This window comes from Pseudopodoces humilis, chromosome 2 (assembly GCF_049639895.1).
Source record: "Pseudopodoces humilis isolate 2021_Gansu_Grassland_sample_001 chromosome 2, ASM4963989v1, whole genome shotgun sequence".
Lineage (NCBI taxonomy): Eukaryota > Metazoa > Chordata > Aves > Passeriformes > Paridae > Pseudopodoces > Pseudopodoces humilis.
In genome coordinates, this window is record NC_142201.1 from 101751627 (window position 1) to 101775618 (window position 23992).

General features: G+C 39.6%; 1 protein-coding gene across 2 annotated transcripts in view; it reads right to left on the bottom strand.

Annotated features, from left to right (window-relative positions):
• The window catches only part of APP (amyloid beta precursor protein), a 241395-nt gene that overhangs the window by 143556 nt on the left and 73847 nt on the right, over window positions 1-23992 (bottom strand). For both annotated transcript variants that reach the window (XM_088068704.1, XM_005524152.2), the window contains exon 3: window positions 10405-10534. In XM_088068704.1, coding sequence (XP_087924830.1) covers window positions 10405-10534 — 130 coding nt within the window. The remainder of the gene's footprint in view (window positions 1-10404; window positions 10535-23992) is intronic.

Here is a 23992-nt window from a genome sequence, read left to right on the forward strand (position 1 = left end):
AAGAGATTCAATGCTTAAGAGAAATGGCAGTGGCAGGGATTCTCTTCTCAGATAACCTAAGCACTAAAAATCCAGACTTGTTACCTTGTACATCCATGATGTGGCGAAAACTTGTACAACATGGGCCACAAAAATACACTTCTGCTTTAGCAATAATGAAACAAGATGACAGGGAGAAGACCGTGCTTGATACAGCAAAAAAGCTCTGAACATATGCAGATACCATGCATGGCCCCACACATACAAAAATTGCAACTGTAAAAACATGTCCTCAAAAATTAAAAAACAAAATAAAAAGGAAAAAAAAATCACAAAAATCTTAAAGAATAGATGAAAGAAAGCTTTCTCCAAATCTTGGCAATACAGATCAGAAGTCCTGGTACCAAACACAAAAGTCCTCCAAATTAAGAAAAAAAAATATACCCCACAAGCTGAGCTGCAGTTCTTCTTGCATGACTGTAAAAAACCCAGAAGAAATGAAGAAATGAAATAAGAAATCTACTATTGCTCTGGCAAAACGAGTGCTTGAATTAAAAACCAGCAATGCTGGGGCCAGAGGTACAGAATATGTGTCCTTATCTGTGATGTCTGGCTCTGACACCCAAGAGAGCACTGAGTTTCACATAACACCATGGAGACAGCTGTTAAAGCTAAGTAGAGAAACTGGGAATGTGAGTATATATGTTAGATAGAGTTTTCTTAAGTCACTGGATGAGAAAATTAGAGTTTAAGGTTTAAGCTATTTTAGAAAATAAGAGACATGATGGAGGACATAGGGCATTGTCCCTTTCTCCTTCTTCTTCTAAGGGTTTTTGTGTAATAATGAGTGATTGGATAGAGAATGCCACAGTGCAGCACACAGGTGTCAGGTCACTGGATCACCAAGAAAAATAACTTACTTGGCATTTGTTAATTGGACAAATAGACATATAAAGGACCTTGAAAAGGTTCTTCATTAGCTATTTTACATTCTCTATCTTGATGTATGTAGCTCTTTGTACTCTGTATATATGTAATATTGATAAGGAAAGAATAAACAACCAAGTCCAAACACGAGAAAACAGCCTCTCTCTCATCAATCTCAGTCCTGGGGAAAAGAACCCAACAGCCAGTGTCGCACCCTGACACAGCCAAACTGCCAAGTATAATGACAGTAACACCACGTCCAATCCCCTTGAAGAAACCTCCAAAACAAACATGCAAAAGAAAAGAATAACCAGGCTTAGAGGGGAACTGTCTCTAGCCAGGCAGAGGCTAGGGAAAACCATGTCTTTTAAACTGTGTAAATTCATTAACCTGCACATCAAAACAACAAAAATATGAAGCCTTAGTTAATACTAGTACACAGTGCACATTAATCCCATCAAAGCATGTAAAAACAGAATCTGTTTCTATTGCTAGCGTGACAGGGGGATCACACACACTTTAATAAAAGCTAATGTGAACCTGACTAAAAATGAGTAAAAAAAACACCCTATTGTGACTGGCCTAGAGGCCCCATGCATTTTGAACATAAACTTCCTCCAAAGCAGGTATTTCAAAGACACAAAAAAACTCAAGTAAGCATTTAGATATAACAACTGTAAAAACAGATAAAGCCAAACAATTGAACACCTTTCCTGGACTATCAGAGAACCCTCTGCAGTAAGACTTCTGAACAGGGAAGAGCAGCAAGTATCAATAGCCACATCAACAGTGCACTGCCCTCACTATAAAACAACTCAGGATGCTGTGATTCCCATCCACAAAATAATCTGTAAGTTAGACAGCCAAGGGGTAGTCAGCAAGACCCACTCACCCTTCAACAGTCCCATTTAGCCTGTGCGCAAATCTGAAAAAAAAATAAAAAATTGACTGTAAACTATCGTGCCTTGAATGAAGTGACTCCACCACTGAGCACTGTCGTGCTGGACATACTCCAGTACGAGCTGGAGTCCAAGGCAACAAAATAGTACACCACTATTAACATGGCCTACACATTTTTCTCCATTCCTTTAACAGCAAAATGCAAACCTCAGTTAGCCTTCATCTGGAGGGGAATGCAGTACACCTAAAACCGACTGCCCCAGGGGTGGAAGCATAATCCCACCATCTGCCATGGACTGATTCAGACTGCACTAAAAAAAAGTAAAACTCCAAAACATCTACAGTACATTAATAACATCACTGTGTAAAAGAATACGACTGCAAAAGTCTTTGAAAAAAGAAAAAAAATCATCCAGATTCTCCTGAAAACCAGTTTCACCATCAAAAAGAGCAAAGTTAAAAAGTCTGCTTGAAAAATCCAGTTCCTAGAAGTAAAGTGACAAGATAAATCTGATGGCATTAGATTCCCACCATTGTCATCAACAAGATCATAACAATGTCTCCACCAACCAGCAAAAAAATTTCACAAGCTTTCTTAAGCGCCGTAAGTTTTTAGAAAATATATATTCCTGAATACAGCCAGATTATAAGCCCTCTCTACCTGATCACCTGCAAAAAAAACCAACACTTTCCAGTAAGACCCTGAACAGCAACAAACCTTTGTCCAAATCAAGCATGAAATCACTCATACAGTAACTTTTAGCCCAGTCAAGACAAGACCAAATGTGAAAAATGTGCTCTACTCTGCATCCCGGAGCCATGGTCTGTCCAGAAGCCTTTGGCAGAAAGTGCCAAGTGAGACTCGAAACCAACCACTGAGATTCTAGAGTCGAACCTACAAAAAGTCTACAACCAAATACACTCCCACAAAGAAAGAAATTTTAACAGCCTGTAAAAGAGTTCAAACCACCTCAAAAGTAATTAGCACAGAAACACAACTCCTGGCAACCCAACTACCGGTGCTGGAGTGGATATTCAAAGCAAAAGTCCCCTGCATCTACCATGCCATCAATGCCACATAAAGTAAAGTAAGTTACTCTCATCACACAACGCTCTGGTATTAAAAAAATGAATCACCCTAAAATTTTAAAAATAATTACAAACTAACCAAAAAGTAAAAACTTTAGTCTCACTAATGGAAAAAGCCAAACACAAATAACACCTGCTAAAGAAATTCCACCATACAACCAACAGCCAGCAGAAGAAACACGCTATGCTCTTTTCACCGATAGTTTCTGTCGAATCATAGAAATGAAATAAAATTAAAAAACAACCATATAAAACCCAGCACAACAACTTGCAAAAGCTACTGAAAAACAAAAAAATTAATCAAATCAACTTGCTGAACTCAAAACTGTTCAATTAACCCTAAACACAAATAAATCAAGCTACAAAAGTGTCAAAAACAAACTTAAATTAACAACAAAAAAGAAAATTGTTCCTAGCTGAATGAGCTCATAATACCTCAAGTCATCAAAATAAAAATGCCACCTAGAAGTAAGCAAGAAACCAAAAATTAAATTCAACCATAAACAGTATTTCTCAAGTTATCCATGACTGTGAGATGTGTGCTTCAATCACACAAGCCAAGCGAATAAAACCCCTATAGTATAGTAAACAGTAGTCCAAATATAAGTATAAAGAAGCCTGACAAATTAACTACATCACCCTTCCCCAAATCTGCCAAGGCACACACTATGTGCTCCAATAGTAAAAACCCCCACCAAATAGTTAAAAAGCTACCCTGTACCTCATGATACTGCCTGGAACTCCATCCTGAGCCTTAAAAAACAAGTCCTTCAAAAACACAGTACCCCTGAGAGGACTGAGTCAAACAATGAGACTAATTTCAAGAATAGCCTTATAAACACCTGAGCTAAAAGCTTGGGTGAGTGTACCATATCCCCTACCATACACCAGCGGCTGGGAAAGTGAAAAAATACCATAAACTGTTAAAATCCACTTTAAAAACACTGGGTGGGGGATCTTTCAAAAATTGAAAATAACATCTAACAAAAACCACCTAGTTAATTAACACTTTAAGTTCCACTAACTGAGCAGGCCCTGCCCAATCTGAACCCCTGCATACAATAAATGAAATCAAAATTCCAGTAATACGTGTCAAAAGCTTGTTAAAAAAAACCAGTTTAAATCAGTTCTACTTCAAGTATAGACAAACCCATTCATGGAGTTGTCTTTGCTCAAAGACCAAAGTGCACATAGTTGATAATACAAAAAAAATAAAACAACACAAGGTGTACCTCAAAGAAATCTAATTGCAAAGTAAGAACCATGAGTAAATATCACTATTTGCTGACTATCACTACCCTTGACTGTGTATATGTATATATATCTGTATATATATAATGTATGTGTTTGTAGAGTTAAAATATATATATTAGTTTTAGTAATAAGTTGACGATATGAAGATAAGGGGTGGAATGTCCTGAAGTAACTTTATGATGCTTGTATCCCCAATCGCCTTGTTTATGTTACATATTAAATTCTGCACTTTTAAGACTAGCTCTAAAAGCAAAAGGGAGAAAGAATAAGCGCGCAGTTTCTGTTGAGAAAAAACACTCACTCCCCCGCATCCTGCTCCTGAACTATGCTGTCTGCAACACAAACAGACAGCAGGACACAGCTCTCCTTTGCTTTTAGTTAGTTTAAACTAGCTGAAGCAGAAAGGTTCTCCAGACTGGTTTTTTTCCTTTTCCTTAGATCTATTCAAACCTGCTCTAGACTAAAAACCAGACAAACCCCAGGAGCTCACACCTGTGGCCCATCGGAGCCTGGGCCTCGGCACTTTCCAGTGCCAGAGGGACTGATAAGAACCTAAGCAAACTGAGCTACACCACCAAGATGAGATACACTGATTTGCCATCTCATCAAACAAAGAAAAGTTTTGTTGTTTAATATTATTCAATTTCTGTTAAATAAACAGTTTTTTTCCATTTTTCTCTAAAAAAATCTTTTCCCAAACCAGCTGGGGGAGGGGCCAGTTGAATTTGTTTTCTAGAAAGACCTCATTCATAAGTTCTCTCCCAAATTTAGCCTGAACCAAAACAGTTGCCTGAGAGATTATAAAGACCACTACTTAAGAGACTAAAGAGATGGCTGGCAAGGGGAGGAGGTGGAAGGGTGCAGCTGGCCACTCTTAGCTGGCAGGGGTTTTCTCTTTGGAAGGGCAGAGATACCACAAGATTTTGGCTGGGGAATCAGGTACTGAGCTCAAGCTCCTCGTTCTCTCTTGCTCTCGGGATCAGAAGGGAACAGTGGAGTTTTTGCTACCTTAGGGAGAATTCACTGCCACCGACAAGTCCAGCCCTTTACTTCTTCTTCCTAACCATGGGTGAGCCTTTGCTCGTAAGAGCTGCTGTTGAACTGGGAGCTTATTAATACCTAATCTCACTGGAAAGGACACTCACCATCTACTCAGGTACCTCAGAGGGAAAGACAGGACCCTGAACCCTTTCCCCTTCCCAGATAGCACCTCTCCTGGCTGTTTACAGTGGCTGCTTGCAGAAACCCAGCTGCCCAGCCCCACTGTCTTCTGCCACCGCCCCAGGCTTTTTCACAAAGGTGCCCAACAGGACAACCCACGGTTCCTGCCAGGACTGTGGAGTTTCTGCTACGTTTTCTTTGTCACCCCGAGTGTGCCCATCTCTGCCATTCCAGCCACTGCTCCAGGGTTCCTGCTACAGCCCATTTCACCATCCAGAAGGGCATTGGGACTGGCCTCCTGACATGAGTTAGTGAAGGAAGCCCCTTTTCTCTCTCTCTCCCATCAGCCATTACCACACGGAGGGATGGCTGAGCTCACAGGGGAGTCATCGCACCTTTCCTGCCCTGCCAGGAGCCACCAGCACCACTGCCAGCTGTGACCATAACGAGAACAATGGGGAAAGTGCTCAACAGCCCGGAGAAGGCTGTTACTGACTTTCTGGTTTTTGTTTGTTGTTGCTGCTGCTGTTTGTTTACCTTGTTATATGCGCGCACACACACACACAAACATATATATATATATATATATATATATATATATATATCAGAAAATAACTGCTATTCCTTTTCCCATATCTTTGCCTGAAAGCCCTGTAATTTCAAAACTATAATAATTTGGAGGGAAGAGGTTCATATTCCAAGGGATGTTCCCACCTTCCTTGGCAGACACCTGTCTTTCAAACCCTGGAAGTTTGGAAGTAGATAACTTCACAAACTGCTAGAGTTATAAAGCATGACAAGTTAATAAATATTTTTGAAGACATTTTTGTTAAAACCAGAAACAGAAGCCACTATTTCAGTGAATAACCAAACATCGAAATATATTTTTCATATAACCTGCTTGTTTATGAACAAATGACTGCACATAATCGCTTTCTGATTGACAAAGGCTATATACATAATGAGATTCCGACACATCTGGATCTTTCCAACACTTAGCAGCATACATTAATGGGATAATGAGGCAGAGCCACTCCTGAACATGCACTTCGTACAGCACAGTTAAGCTCCTGTAATTCCCCCTTTGGCACACCTTGTCATATCCCATCTGCCATGCCCACATAATGATCCACACCCACATAACTGAGTGTCCCCTCTTTTTCCAGGGTGTAGGATGCATTTCATCAACAGAAAATGAAATGCCATCAATTCAGAAATGCATATCCACACACTTATCCAAGGTATTCAAAGAATCACACTGTGGGACAAGGATGACTTCTACAACCAACAAGGAACATGGAGTGAATTACTTCATTTCACTGGCCACACTGCACAAATTCACCAGCTGTTTCTCCTCAGGCAAGCAGTGAAGAGAAGAGAAAGTGCAAAGTAGAAATGCTTATTGCCCACACTGCCCCAACAGTGGCAAAAATCCTGCTCTCCTGCTGCGGCCAGCAGTAGAGCTCCCACCAACATTTACATGGTCAAGTTGGTGGCCATAGTATTTTCCCAAAGAAAGTTTCCATAAAGCAAGGAAGGAATCATTGGTTTCTTAGTGTTATGTTTGTCGCAGTTTTGGAGACAGGCACACGACAGAACACACCAAAGTTCATGCGACAACAGCCAATGTTTATTGAGGAATGCCTCCTTTTATAGGGGGTTCAAAATTCCCACGCTTGAATTTTGATGCAAATTTGATTTTTTTAAATTCTGGCTGGGGTCTCAGCACTGCCCAGCTCAGTGGCCAACAAGACGTCTGCATCCAGCATTGAATGGGATTGACTGGGGTTCCCTGTTTGAGTTCAAATCCAGCCTAGCATTGTCTTACTCGGGGACTTGTTTACTTCTAGGCTGGTCATGCTGGATGTTCTGTTATGGCAAATTTTATCTGTGCAGCCTACAGACCAGCTGTAGCTGTCACATCTTGGCACTGTCTGCTGTAACCCTGCAAGCTGTGCCACACAGCAAGTGATGCAGGTGTGAGGGTGGTACACACACCTGAGACCAGGAGAAGGGAGTTCTGCAGATCTTCACTCTTCGACCAGCACATCTCACAGCTCCTCATTTTTGCTGTGTACCCAAACACGTACATGGCTCTATGTCAAGCACCACAGTCCTCACTCAAACAATTCGAGTAATTTAATTCTTTAAGATTTAGATCCAATTAGAACATTTTTAGGGAATATTTCTATGGTCAATGCAAAGACACATGGCAGACTCAAATAAGGGGCTTTCATTTTGCCCTGTTTGAACTACTATTTTTATGCTTTAGTTGCATTCTCTTAAGAAACTATGAAGCTGTGTAATCTAGTAAATCTGATGGATGTTACTGAAGCATGCTGCTACAAATAACTGCTGTAACAACCACTCTGCAGAAGTCTCAAAGAGAAAAACTCCTGGAGCAGGCAAGGGCTGTAGTGAAATGGGCTCCACACGTTAGAAAGCCTTGGCTGAAGATTATGATACAAACAGATTGTAAAGATGCTCTGGCCTGAAAGCAGCCAGATTTCTGTCACTTGCTGTTTCTCAACTGTGAAAAAAAATGTCAAGATGGAAGAAATTACTGGGCTGACTCAAGATACTTGAAGTGACCCTCAGAACAACGCAAAGTTAAGACTTAACCCTGCAATCAGATGCCCACTGACAAATTTTCTGTCGGTATCTTAATTCTTACCAGGTGGATTGGACAGTGGTCTAGGGCAAGGGTCTGTTAGCACTAAAATGACAGAGGAATGGGCACTGCCAATGCCCAACTTCTGGCAATGTCCACTAAAAGCTACCACACAAAGAACAGCTGAGGAACTTGCAGAGCTGACAGGCTCAAGATGCAATTAAAAAAAAAAAAAAAATCTTTTAATACTGAAGAAGCACTAGGAGGAGAGAAAAAACAAATTAAAAGCTCTCTGGATTCCTTAGTTCTATAGAAAAAGATAGTTTAAGGAAAAATACTCCAAGACAGACATAGTATACCACAACCAGAGGATTGATGGAGAAATTACAGATTATGGCCACTGTCACCATTTTTCCTCCAGAGGACGTAATTATGTGGCCATCTATCCCCCAGTATACCCTTGGGAACAACAGTATCTAAGGTTTATTCTAGTCAGGGTCAAAAGATGAATGTCAGCATACAAAAAGGATAGCAAACACAGTGTATCAGACACAATTACATAAGCCTCAATTCAAATCAGAAATCAGAAAAAACTTAGCATGTGTGAGGATTAAAAGAAAAATAATTAAGGTCTAATGGTTAATGGGAATGAAGTGCTTAAACATCTTTAAAATTTTTGTGTCCAAATCTTGCTACCTAAGATAGCAACCATACAACTTGCAATGACTTTTCTTTCAAAACTTCAACTCAGGGAGGGCACTTTAAAAGTCCTAGTCAAGTTCCTCACTCCTGCAAGGAATTGTATATAGCCCAGTCCATAAATTTATGAACTTCCTTCCATAAATTTATTAACTTCCTTCCATATGATTCGACTTTTTTCTCCTTTATCAGAAGACTTCTGGAGCTCCTTATGCTTGCAGATACTTCCTTATAATTTGCAGATTAAATTTATTCATAGCAAATTTATATTAATTTGCCCTTGTGATGACATTGTCTTTTAGCTTAAATTAGGTTGTAAAACCACCAGGGCACTGACCAAATCTGACATAAGCCTGAGCCTAAGAGTTCCCTTTTCTTAATTCAGAGCTTTGCTTGGGGTGACAATAAAATAAAAAATTAGTTCTTATAGTTCCACTAGTCTAATGCTCTTCTGCCATATCTCTAATTAGTGCAAGTGCACCCTCATGGAGTCTGACCAAATATACTGTGATGCGTTCTAAGTGATACTGCAGCTCCACCTCACCTCTCACAAGTTGCTTATCTGCCTTTACACATATATTAACACTACTACTATCCTGACTATAAAAAATTAAAGATAACACAGCAATAAATAGGTAAAAGAGCATGTCCTTTTAGCATTAAAGCTTGTGGTGGAACCAACCAACTCAACTCACGCAGAAGTCTGGGAAAACACAGAAACCAGCAGGTTCCTTCCTACCAAATTCCAGTCAGAATCTGTAATTCCTAGAGGCAGGTTCTTCTCACTAAAAGTCTGGAAATTGGGTTCTCCTTGGGGATTTTTGCTCTGAATAAACTAGTCCTGCAGAGCCTCAGTAGCATCAACAAGGATATACTGCAGGTTTAGAAACACCTATTTTATATCTACACAAACAAACATCAGATCTAGAAACTTTACCAAACAAAAAAATTTCCCTGATACTTAACACAGATTTTATACACCTGCTGTTTTGGCACTTTGACCACACTAGTAGCATTTCTGTTACTTACTCTTCAGTCCCAGCTTTGCTAAGGGCAAATTGTATCCTTTGTTTTACCTACTCTACACAAATGAACAAAAATTCTAGAAACAATGCATATTTAAAAAAAAATTCTTTCATTATTTGTTTCATGGAATAACTAGTCTGAGTTGGTTTCTGTGCCTTTTAGCTGTCCTGGCTTACAACTCTGAGCTCCAGCATTAATCACAATTCAAATGGCAGTAGTAAATCAACATATTTAAATATGGAATAATATAACGAAATGTAATACCTGGAGTATTAATGAAAATGGCAAATTAACAATTCTATTTTCTAATGCAGATAAAAGTAAAGCTTGACAAAAAAAATGAGGGCCCAAACTTCCCAAACCTCCCTTTTAACTGATTCAAAGCACCAAGGACACAGAAGAAAACAGCAAGCAACTGCTACAAAAATAAAGTTGCAGGATGAAATGGGGGAATTTATAAAGTATCTTTTGCTTCATTTCAACAAATACAGATTCCCATAGTCTTTCATGGTAAGAGTCCAAGTACTAGATACTCAAAAATTAATGTGAAAAAAGAAGCGTTTAATTAGGAGAGAAAATGAGTACTTTCTTTCTAGATAATGCAGTTTCAAAAGACTGAACAATTGGACAGAACTCCTTTCAGAAAAGACAATAATACTGAGGTATATGACATTCATGTAGATTCTCTATCTTTTGCATGAAGAGACTGAAAAAAATAGAGCAGGAAAAAACAGACTTTTTAAAACTGAGTCACTCACCCAGACATCTGTAGGGAACCACAATATGCGGGTGACCATTGCACTGCTTCCATCCCCTCTTGCACCAGTTCTGTACTGTAACAGGCTGGTTAGCTTCAACAACATTGGTGATTTGCAATTCAGGGTACACCTAGCATTAAAAGTACAGAAAAAGACAAATGTTATCACAAGTACGTACTCCAGGTCACTGTAACACGTTTATAACAACACAATATCCATCTTCTCTCTCTTCTCCCTGTTCTGCTGTGCAAAATATTTATGTCATGGTATGACTGTGTGCATGTACCTGGAAAGCTGATGTGTCTGTTCATCAGGAAAAACATGTGTCTGCCAGTTCAGAAAGATTATGGTGGTAACAGCTGACTGTCAAAATTATAACTTGGCCAGTTATATTTGACCAAGGTAAAGATCAGCTAATCATGGTTAAATACCTTCTTCTCCATGTCTAGGCTACTGCAAAACTCCATATACAGGGCATCTTCTCCATACAACTAAACTTCATAGCATGCCTTTATGTTCATCTCAACCATTTTAACACACATAATTCTTGCCTGCTGCAGTCTGCCTCATACTAAAAGTCTGTTGAAACAGTTATTCATATTTAGGTTTACATTAAACCTAAAATTCTATCTGCTTTAATACCGCAGTACATTTCTACACCCATGACCATCACACCAGCAAACCTGCTGATTAATTTATTGGCAAAACACAACTTTGGCTTTTTATCCCAGCCCCCTTTTCTATGCTAACACAGCCTACAGCTCTTGCTTTACATTTTTCAAATTGGCAATCTATCAGCCCTAACATGAAACTCAGAAGGGACTAGTTTTCCTTTGCTTTTCCTCAAGCAATCCTTACCAATTTCCAGCTGTGTGAGATCTGAGGATTTAAGTGCTCTGAAAACTACTGTCTACTGATATCTACCAATGGAAAAGAAAAACAGAAATAGGAACAAGTCTTTAGTAACTGGAGATGGTCCAAAAACATCCTGCAGAGAAATAACATAATCCCAAAAGAAGAAAACTGGGTTAAGATGGGGTGAATTCTGAGAGTCCAAAACTGGTGCTTGGAAAAGTACTCTAGGAATCTTGACAGACCCACCTTAAGTAAAAAAGATTTGTCTCAATCGTGGATCTCCACTGAGGTCATGGCATCTGAGAGGCAGTGCACTGATTAAATCAGTGCCTCCTGGCACTGCCCTGATTAAAGGCTTAAAATATAAGCATAGCAAAAATGAAGCAAGCAGCTTGAGCTAAAGTCTTAAACTTTAAAAGACACTAACAAACAACAGTACAGCCTTCTCAGATTTGAGGTCAGTGGTCTTTAAATTAATGTGGCCTAGTCCATACACATGGGAACAATCAGAAAGCAATCAAAGCATAACTGGAAATAACTAGGAAAAAAAATCTTACTTTAATTAAGAGACATGAAGAGGCTGTTACAATTTTTAAATTGAATTGTATTAACAGCATAATTCACAAAACAATGGCAGATACAATCCATGGAAATGACTACAGAAAGAAACACTGCCTAAACAACACACCTTATGATAAAGAGCTTGAATATCAACCCTGTCTTCTATTCCAAAATATAATTTATTAATCAGATATTTCTTTCCTTGAGCTAATACTTAATGGAATCCATCTGTCAGATCTTTGCCAGTTTCAACAGCACTCTCACCTCACTACAACTCATGGCTGAAGAAGTAGAGAGGCTGAAGGTGCAGCCTGGGATGTTAACCTAGCATACAAGATACAGTGACCTCAAGAAACCGCACAGGCAGAACTGAAAAGTGTGAAAGTTTCCTGAACTCAGAAGACTGGAGCTTCACTTTCTTTTGTCAGCAGGTGGCCAAGGCTGATGGTCATCATCCACATTACATTCAGACTCCCATTTTGACACTGCTCGAAAAAAGCTGGCTCCAGAGGAATTTGCTGCTCCCCCTGCTCCATCAGTGCTTCAAATACTGAACTCTGCACTGAAATAGCAGGTTTAAGGAAAGCTCTTGCACATGCTTATGAGCCCTGTAACAGCACTGCCAAAATGGATTATCGGGAAACTTCACACTTAACTGCTGTGTAAGTATTACCCTGCAAGACTCCATAGCTGCTTCAAGAGCTAACATGCCATGAAGATTTGATTTTCTTTGTGTACTTCCTTTAGCATTGTGATGCTGAACTCTTCCAGTTTATACCTCCACAAATGTCACACTGACGTAATTGCAAACCATGGTTAGGTAATACTGGGTGCTGTCACAAGCCATGTGCCTGATATATCAGTGTCAACTGACATGTTCTCATCAAAGACATTTAACATTGCCCAGGGTTAAGTGTCACTTGTCATTGGTAGAAGAAATAAATGCCTTAAATGAGGACAACTAAGGAAATTTCAAAATGGATAGACTGGAATGTTTAAGAAATGAAAACAAGACAAAGAAACTCAAAAGCATTTATTTACCAACATAGCTTCGTACATAGCTTCAAAGTGATAGAAAATAGTATTCTGATCCACAAGAGCAAAAGTACACTTAGTTGCTTTCCTGAGAAGAATTTATAAAAAGTAAGAGCGCATTATTACTGTAGGGCCTTGTTGAAAAAGTATTAGTGGGAAAAATAAGTTCATGTATTATTTTTATTTTTACTGTTACCCAAAACCACCATTTTAACTGCTGGTTAGTAAAGTGGAACAAATGCTAAGTAGTTAGTGGTATTTGTCAAAAGTACACAAGGACAAAGAAATACAAATAAGCCTCTTCTTCTATTACTACATCACTAATCACCACATAATCCCATCACCTAATTTCCACTGACAGCTCACACAAAGCTCAGTCTGCATTTCAGGAGAGAAAACAGGCTTTTAATTTCATTATCAATAGGTTAATAGGTTAATGCCAGTGTATGTACCAAGAAGAGTTTCCCTACTAGAGCTACATAATGTATTTGCTCTGAATTGAAGTGGGACCATTTAGTGGTACAGAAAAATGAGCCTCATATTTATTTATAGTGTCCCTAATGAGCTACCACTCCTTCTACAGTGTCAGTGCGAGCAGCACTAGAAAGTTGCAAGATAACCAAACTTTCAACATTATTGTATCTTGCTGTAGAGAAATTCCTTTAATTCATCTTAAATGAAAAAGCCAAGAATACAGAGACCAATGTAATCTAGAAAATTTAACTGGCAATCAAGAGTTACAGCTACATCTTTGTTTACTTCAATTTCCATGACCAAGTCTCCTTATATACTGACTGCAGAAACAAAAAAATCTAAAAAGCCACTTAGACTATTCAGTTAATAATAAGTTAATAAGTTAATAATAATAAGTTAATAAGTTATTAATCTTGCTAAAAATCGTGTTTACCACTACCAGCTTTGATGCCACATAGATTTAGGACTAAAATGTAGACATAATTAGCAAAAGAAGGGGAGAAAATGGGATGAGAAAGCTTTTGGGTTGAGATAGAGAGAAAGTCTTTACCAATTACTGTCACAGGCAATAGAGACTCAACTTGGGGAAAATATTTTTAATTTCCAGTTAAAGGAATTAAAAAGGGGATATAGTGGGACAAGCACTGATCTCTCTGACCAGTAGGAACAGCAGGAAGCTGAGTCCAGGAAGGTTTAGGTTGGGTACTGGGAAAAGATTCTTCATCCAGATGGTAGCTGGGCACTGGAACAGGCTCCCTCGGGGAGTAGTCACAGCACCAAACCTCACAAGAGTTCAAGAAGAGTTTGAACAATGCTCTCAAGGCATGTGGTGGCATTGTTGGGGCTGTTTTGTGCAGGGCCAAGAGCTGGACTTTGCTGACTCCCGTGAGTTCCTTCCAGCTCAGGATAATCTATGATTTTATAAAATGGCATGTGTATCTGTCTACATACAAAGGTGTTGATGATACCACTAGCTGGGTGTGTGTTACCCAAGTGGAGATCAGAAACTATTTTGAAACAAATCTGAGAAAACCAAAGAGGCTACAGCAGAGGACAACACTAAAGCGAAGAAGCAGCCAGGCCACCTCCACCACAGCTGCCTCTCCTGCCGGCCTAAGGAAGAGCAGCCATGAAGCATGCTGCTCTCAGCATGGTTGGTGCAGGTGGCTGCATCCCCAAACACCTCCTCTAGCCATCTTTGAGGATTGCCCTGATCCCTACAGAATCACAGATCTGTTAAGATTGGAAGGAAGCTCTGGGGGTCATCAGATCCAACCTCCCTGCTCAAGGAGGGTCACCCAGAGCTAGGACTCCAGGACTATGTCCAGATGGCTTTTGAGTATCTTGAGGGGTGCAGACTCCAGATACTTTCTGGACAACCTCTGCCAGCATGCAAATATGAGCATTATACGCAACTTATGAAACTTATATGAAACTTATGAAATTCTATGAAGCCTCTATGAAAGATGCTTTTGTTTTTTTAAATCAATCTCTGATACATGATTATATAAAATAAGTTTCTCCATCCAGTCACACATGGTCAGCACATCTTGGTTCAATCTTAAAGTAGTACTTGAGCATAATCATGAAGCAGTCATCTCTGATACCAAAAGACATTTAAATTCAAAAGCTTAGTATTTCACTTATTGATATTATTGATTATATCCTTCATCTTCTAGAGTAACCTTGACTATTCAGAATGTTACTTTTATCATATTTTCAAATAAAATATTAAAATATTTTCAGGTTTACCTGATGATTAGGAGATTAGTGAAGATATTTCAATTTATATATCCAGTTTTTATTAGACAATCAAAACAACAGCAATAGAAATATATGTAAATCTTGAAGTAGTGTACGTGAATATGACTGGAATTAGTAGTAAGATTTATTCTTACTTCTCCTTGAACATAAAAATCTTTTCCTGTATATTCTTGTCATGGGGTAGCTTTACCTTTAAGGTGGTTTTGAGAGCTAAGGAAGTTGAAACTGCTGGTGGTTGATGGGAGTTTTTTCTCCTGACCAATTATCTGTCATTTCTAAAATTGACAGTAGTTTTGACCATTAAAAAGTGAATTCAACCTGTGAACACCCCCTTAAGAAGTACAGTCAGAGCTCTCTTGTTTTTCTTTGGTTTCTGGCTTTTGAGAAGGTAACAAGGCCCTGTCGTATCCTCCTCTTTCCCCCCTCACCTCTCCCTCGGCCGGATAAGGCCGCACAGGACGAAAGGGGTGGGGGAGGAAAAGAAAGCAGAGCTGCTCAGTTACTGCTGCTGGACTGAAACATGATACCATGAACTCCTGCAGTTTTTCTAAAGCTTTTAATTCTTTTACTACTTGGATAAACCGTACAGATTACTCCTTTTTCCCAGAAAGACAGAGAAAGAGAGAGACAATCAACATGCAGAAGACATCATAGAACTACCAAAAACAGTGAGGAAAAGAGTTAAGTTTTAAATAAGAGAGAGAGAATAAGAAGATGCTTTACAGCTGAAATATCTTTCTGTTAAAGCTATGGAGATGGACAATAGTAGTTTAAAAAGACTCCTTTAATTCATAACAGAGTATTGGGAGGAATAGAGTGTTCAAAGTGTAGACTTTTGATGAAAAAGAGAGTACTTGTGATACTGTGAGTTGCTGGAACTGGGTAGAGTGAAGATTTTGAAGCCTTGGGGGGCAAAAAGAAAACTGTTTTTCCAGGAAAGCTCACAGAGACAGATGAAGAAGACTTTTGCCTTTGAATAACTCATCCTTAAAATGACATCCCTAGACTCATGGCGCATACACACCTCAGAGCGGTGTGAAATGGGAGGAGAAGAACTGATGACAGATTTCCAGGCAGCTGACATCAGAGCAATAGGAAACTATAACAGCAATAGTTTTCTTGTGAGAAACTCCGTAAGTTAGCAGAGAGAGACTTCTGTTTCTCTACAAAGACTGATGAAAAGATTCTAGCAAGAATTGGGACTGTTTTTGACCACCAAAGTTCTAAAGTTTTTTGTCTCTATGTTGTCATGTGTACAAAGAAATGGTCAAGTGGTGGGAGATAAAAGGGCTTTCTGAAAGTTTGTTCTGGTGTTCTTGTTCTTGTAGTTTGTTAATAAACTGTCTTTATTCCTTTTAAGTTTTAAGCCTGTTTTGCTCTTGTTCTAATCCATATCTCACAGCAAAAAAAATAAGTACTTTTTTTTTAGTTATTGGTTTAAAACCACAACAATTCTAAAAGCAGAATCACCATAGAGAAGCAACAAGATTCAGAGTAACAAATGGTATGAATTCTTAATTGAGTATGCTCCATCCACAGAAACTGTGAAATGGAACACACATGCACAGACTTGCAGATAAACACATTTCTGTGCACCCCTTGTGTAATACAGGGTGGTGTTACACCTTAACATGAATTTAATGGGGTAAAAGAAACCCCAGTATCCTAGAGAATGTAAAGCATAATCAGGAATTGGTATACACCTTCACCAACAGTTTGAAATGCTAGATGACCTGGCAAGAGGCAAGAAAAAAAATCTTTAAAATTAAGGTGCAAAATTAATGTAATTGCCCTTTTTAAATTTAAACACCTCAGTATTTTTCTCAAAATTGCATCCCACATCAGTTAGAATTCTGACTACTCTAAATCAGAGATATGTATTCATTTAATTGCCAGTCTGAAGTGGACATATTTTCTTCTTATTTTTTCTTTCTATTGTCCCCTAAATCCTTCAGTTGTTTGCTGTACCTACTCATGATATCCTGGCTTAAATTAGATCATATATTTGTGGGTATTAAATGCTCCATTTACCCTAAGCTTCAGCATCTGGCACAGCAAGACTTCTAAGTCAGACTGAATTCAAATGTAATATTAAATTCTCTGCTGGCACAAGGAGAAAAAGCTACTCAGTCCTTAAGAAAGCACAGTGTCCAGATTCTCTGAACAATTCATGCTGACACAACCTGCATCTGACAGGAATTTATGAGCTGGAATTCTGTTTGAAGTTCATCTCAGGTGGTCAGTGACAGTATCTAAATTAAAAACTAAATCCAAGAGTGACTACAGAAATGCTTACTTTAGAAGAAATATTCATACAGATAAAAGAAGAAATTATAGCTGTAAATAGAACAAAAATAAGGGTGGTTTTAGCAGTTGCATCTTTAGCAACTTGAATCATTCGAATACTTTGATTCACTTATAGGGAAGTAGGATAGAGATTGTTTACATACAGACTTTCCTTGATTGCTATCCTCCCACAGCTTTTCCCAAAAAAGAAAACAACCAACCAAACCAGTTGGTGTGTGGACACGTTTACTCTTACCTGAACACTGCAACTTCATGTGTTGAATATTCTATACTTACAATATCAATGTTACTTTAATAAAAAGAACCATTCACAGAAATTATCGGACAATCTGCTTTTTAAAATTGTAAACACAAATCACAGATGTCACACAAGTAACTATCTCTGTGCTTTTAACAGAGAAAGAAAGGTTTTACCACTTGAGTGAAGTTGCAGTGAACTGCAAACAGTTACTACAAGCACAAAAGGATGCACACATTTAATAACCAGTGTTTAGGAAGACTGCGGTCTTAAAATTGCTTGTGGAAAGATCCTTTGACAGCAATGGCATCTGAAGGATATCTAAACAATGCTTCAAAAAATAAGAACAAGGTTTCAATTCCAGATTAACAAACTACAGTTGGATCAAAAACTATTTCTATTCCTTTCTAAAGCATTTATAGAATCTGTAAAGTTTCTGCTTCCCAGAATTTTGCATTGATGTGTTGAAGAGCAGCAACAAGCATGCTACATTAATTTCCAACTGTTTGGCATATCCATGAATAGGAAAGATAAGTATTTCTGTATGTCCATGCACAGTCCCAAATTAGCTACAGGAGTGGTGTCACACAAGTAGACGTGACACAAGCACCATCAACTCTAAAAGAAATGTCTTGTTCTCAGTCTTGTAGTCTGTGTCTGGAAAATGTACAGCTATATGCATAATAAAGACATAAATGTCTTATGTAAAATATCCTAGTTTATTACTGAATTTTACAACAACTATTCTACATTACTTTACAGTAGCTCCGTGGCTTTCCTTGTGGCAGCCCCCTGCCCAGGAACCATCACCCCTCCAATCCAGAGCACTCCCATCACGAGCAGAACACCTTCCCTTCTCTGTGTCTCTGTGGCTTCAGCTGTGTCCTATCATGACTGACCACAACCGAGACACTTGCTCCTGGCTTTCTCAGCTGTCAGGCTGTGCTACACACAAAAGCAAGGCTACAGTGCTAGCTGAAGCTGGCATCCAAACTTTTCCTGTCACTTTCTGTAACCCAAGCAAAGCCTTCACTTGCTCAAAGAGAATTCTGACAGTCAAACCCAGCATTAGCAGCATCAGAGCAGTTTTGAAATTCTGTCATGAGCCAATGAGAAATAGCAATGCAACCAAGAAGGAACAGCTCTGCCACTGTACCACAAGTTCCAGGCATCTACAGCGGAAAGTTAATCAGCATAACATCTCAGGTATTTGCACTAATTTCCAGCAGCCACTTGGAAAAAGTGTATGCATATTTTAAGATATATATATAATAAAATAACCCTTTTAACCCCACAGTTTAAAAGAAAAAGTTTAACAGCAATAAATTCCTAAATTAAAACCCCCACCAAATTACTTAGCATAAATAAATAATCCCAGGCTGAATGTCTTCCTAACCAGCCAGGGAATTTCTTATATTAATTAAATCCTGAGGACAAATTTCCAGACACACGCTACTTCTTATCTTCAGCCACTTTCTCTTGCATCCATCCATAATATCCTTTCATGTTTAATAGCTCCAGAGTCACTAGCTATCAAAGTCAATCCTCAGCCTCACCTAGGAGTTTCACATACTGGTCTTATAACTATTTCTTTAGGCCCATCTAATAAACCACCCTTCTTTCCAGTATCTCAGCTGCTTCACTGTTACACACAGAGCTGCTCTTCAAGAGTTTCTTGCCCATTATTTCAACTCCTTTCACCCCAACTCTTGCCTCTTCAATCCATTCATCTTGGTGTTCTCTAAGTTCTCATTTCCCATCTCTCTGCCCACTCAGGGCCTCTTAAGTTCCATGCTAAGACGCACATGCTGTCCTCTTTTCTTTAATCTTCTTCCTCTTTTCTCTAGGCATGCAAAAGACAGCAAACATTTCAGCACTCCAACTAGTTTTCCTTCTTACTGATCTTATCCTGTGGAAAGGAAAGCAAAGCAAAACAAAACATGCAGGTGTGAGTGTATGTGTGAGAGTGAGATGAGATGATGAACCTTCTAGGCATTAAGCACAGATCAGGGGGAGATGGGGTCAGAGATGCTACTGCAATTTTTACTCCTGGTCATGACAACACACACTTAGTACTTTGCTCTGTGAGCAGGGTACATACGAGATCTTGATGTATCATTCCATTTGCCTTGGGTATTGAGTTGTAGAAACATGAGCTGGTTTTAGTGCAGTGATCAGTGGGGTTTGTTCACACATAGGAAACTTCATTAGATACACGATCTCTTCTCTTAAAATTCTCTAATGTGTTTTTATCTGGAATGTCACGCAAGTTTGCCACTTTTCCTGTAATTAAAGTGCTCAGAAAGACTGCCAGCCATGAGGCAGCCTGCTCAACCCTAGTCTATGCACCGGGCTCCATATTTTACACAGACCTAAACTGAACACTCATATTGGCTTTCTCTTAATGTTTTTCTCTGCACATGGGGAAGGCAGAAGCCTATGAAAGCAGAAATATGGCTGCATGGTCAAACACATCCTACTCACTGCCCTTCAAGTTCTTGATTTGATATCACAGCTGTCTGTATGCAGTAAGAAAACCAAACCAAAACTTGAGCCTTGCCAAGAATATTCTGTTTAGCACATCAGGTTCTCTAAAGTCTTTCTTGTGTAACTGCAGAGGTCATCCAGCTTTTCATACTGTAAAACCTCAGAGTAAACAGGGCTGGACTTACAGTCTCTTCTAAACTGCTTCCCTATCCACTTTAAGCACAACAAAGACTTCTACTTCTCCACAGGCAGAATATTTTATTCACAGAGTCGGCAAAGTCCACTTTATCATGTCACCACAAGTCCGTTCACACATTCACTCTCCTTGAGTTGAAATCTCATCTGCCTGTTACTCTACAGGATCACCAGAAGCAATTAACAGTTCAGGGTTTGGGGTGTTGGTGATTTTTTGCTTTTTTTTGCTTCTGTGCTTGCACTTTTTAATTAAATTTCTGCATGAATAAGGTTAAGTATTCGAGCAGTGAGACAGAATAATACCTAATGAATCCAACATGATATTTTTATCTCAAAGTAACACGATGTGCAAAGGACAAGGACTACTGTCCTCCCAGAAAGGGGGTGGAGGGGAAAGGAGGAAAAGCAGCCATAAGGAGTTATAAAACAATGATAAAAATCTTCTCGTTTAGGCATGATACAATATTTTATCCACCACTTCCCTCTTTAAGGGTGTGATAGATTAATCTGGCTTTCAGTGGGGGTGGAGAAAAACCCACAGAGGCTGTTTCTGGGAGAGAAGCTCCTCGAAACTTCTACTCTGTCCACCAGAGCCAATCCCTAAAGGCTCTGATGGTTGACATATTGGCTGGCCCAATTAGTGAAATTAGCAACGCCTCTGTGATGACATATTTAAGAAGCATAAAAAAGCGTGCAATCACTTTCTTCTTGCCCTCAGAGAGGTGGTGAGGGGGTCATTGGGTGACTTCCTGGTGGGGCAGCCAGGGCCCTTTCCAGTGCAGCTGCCAGGATCATTCTGCCAGGGCTGGGGGCGATGCCGGCGGCATGAGCAACCACATGGCTGAGACCACACAGCCTGGAGTGGCCATGCGGCTGAGATCGGCACTGAGATTGGGGCCACACAGCCAGGGCAGCGCCACGCAGCCACTGCTATCTCAGCATGGCTTGTAATGAACTTCATTTACTTAGCCACTTTTAACCAGCCATGCTGCAGACAGAAGGGAAGAAGTGGCAGCAGCAGCTTTTTGCCTTTCCAGCGTCCAGCATGAAGAGAGGCACTGAGTAAAGCTGGGAGTTCACGGAGTTACCAGCAGGAATGATCAACAAAAGGGGCATGGCCAACAACTCCCTAGTGCAGAGCCCGGAGGGGATCAACTCTTAAGTGCTGCAGAACTCTGTAAAAATTTTTCAACTGATAGAACTTGAGAACAAACGAATCTACAGACACCAATTCTCTCCAGAATCAGATAAAAGGAAAAGGTGAAGACACGTGAGGAGTCTTACGCAAATTGCTGGATTCTGTGACATGAATTGGTTGGAGCAGATAAAAGGGCATCACAGAGCTCTGGTATGGCTTTTGTTATAAATGAACTTAGGATTTCAGACAACTAGATCTCTTGAGTTAATAACAGCTTAATTAAAAATGAATACAATTTAGTAAGTTGAATAGTAAGAAAAAATATAGTGTAGTAAAAGAATACAGTGTAGTAAAAGAATAAAATTTAATAAAAAAATAAAATTTATGTTTGTAATTTGCCAGTAATTAAGTATGATTAAAGCAGAAACAAAACTGACGGGGGTACGGGGAGGCCTTGTTAACCTACTTCATGTACAAAACCGACTGGGGTATGGAGTGGGCTTCCTACCCTGCCTCATGTACAAAACAAAGCACTTATATATACTTATATACTGTATGCTTATACATATTCATTAATGTTTCCCATAAGTTTCCTCCTACTTCCAATTTTTTTGACTTTATGTTACTACTGCTTGTGGCACATGCCTCACTTGTTGTTAAGGGGTCTCCAGCCTTCTTTTGGTGGTCTTTGGACGAAGGCTTACACTCATCCTCGCTGTCCTCTGGATGGCCTCATAGATTTGTATGTGTGTACTAAGCGTTGTGTTATGTAAGTCTACTAATTAGTCTTACATTTAATGAATATTAGGCCTTATGCCTAAAGTCGTTCTAATATTGACCATTTCAAGGTCGTTTTCATCTTGGGACATCACTTATCTTCCAAACTACTTCCTGTACCTTAATTTTAACATGTAACATCTGTAAAGGGATACATCTGCTTTGTAACACTGATTCTTTTGATTGCTTCTAATAATAACTTTCCAAATAGTTACAATTTAGTTAGCACTAATGAATTCCATTTATTAGACATTTTACCCCCACTTACCATGCTTATGGGGTTGCTACCCACAGCAGGTGTATCTTGGTGGCGAGTACAGAGGCCAACTTGGTTTTGCTCTCTAGTTCTTGTCTTACTCTACTTGTCAATTGTACCCATATAGAATTCTAGAGGGAAAGGCAATTCTATGATACAGGTCTCAATATAGCTTATACCCCCACCTTACCATGCCTGCAGGGTTGCTGCCCACAGCAGGGCTATATAATCTTCTCAGTGGCAAGCACAGGGGCTAACTCAGTCTTGCCCTCTAGCTTGTCTTACTCTACTTGTAAAGTCCCAAGTGAATTACCCTAGCACTTCTCACTGTTCCCCATGTACTTTCTGAGAGGAATGACAGGTTAGTCTTTACAAATGAGCTGTGGGTCTGCTGATAAGATGAAACTATCACTTAGAGAGATAACAGAAACAATGGGACGGATTCCACTGAAAGATGAAAGGGACAATGAGGAAATACCATAAATTCCCCAAGCGTTAAGAATTAAGAGGGGGGGTTATACATTAGGGGGAATCTTAGGTATTAGGCATTCTGGAAAGTCTGTACTTCTCAAGTACCTCAGCCAATGGGGAAAGAGAGAAGGGACATGCAGCTGGGAAATTAGGATAAAAAGCAGGCTTCGCTCTCCAAAAATTTGAGAGACCCCAGGGGAATGCCCCATGGTCTCCCTTTATTCAAATAAAGTAAAAGGACTCCTCTGTCTCCTTTTTGTACAGAAACCTCTGGTGTTTGTGGATTAATTTTCCTGACATTCCCCTCAACAAACACTCACAGTCTCTATTAAAATAGGAAAATTACATCAATAACCAATATAATTTATATTCCCTGCTTTAAGTATTTATCTCAAACAGTCTTCAAGCTGGCTGGTGGAAGCTTGACTCTACTTTCTGGACATCTTGGAGGCTTTTCTGGTTACTTCTCACCCGGTCTGGGTGTTATGGTTTATTTGTTGGGTTCTTTCACAGAGCGTCTTAATTCTGTTTTAGGGAGTATTCTGAAAAGGAGAAGCAGTAGAGGTCAGGTAATCTTGCCAGCCTGGCCAGAACTGGCTTATGAGCCATTGTAAGCAGGCGTCCCCTGGCCATCACATCTGGTAGAGACATTGCAGTTACCTTAATTGAGCTTACATGGAGAAAGAAAGCCATCAGCACAAAAAACCCAAAAGCACAAACAGGTTTTCTCTAATAAACTGGTGGATTTATCCAGAGTCTGATTTCTTTTAGCAGCAATGCTTACCAGCTTACACACACCCCCCACCCCACCCCCCCCCCATCTTTGGTTCTCAGGGTCTTTAGGATGCTCCAGGCTTGTCTGCGCTGGCAAGATTTGTGTGTTTGCTGCTCTAGACTGTGGAGATGTGCCAGTGTCATGGGTTTCTATCAGACCAACAGAAAATGCTGTGGTTTTGTGCTGGCAAGTGAAAGGCACAAGCAGCAGTTGTCACTGATGTGGTTTTTGCTGTCAGTGATGGGGGGTACTGTT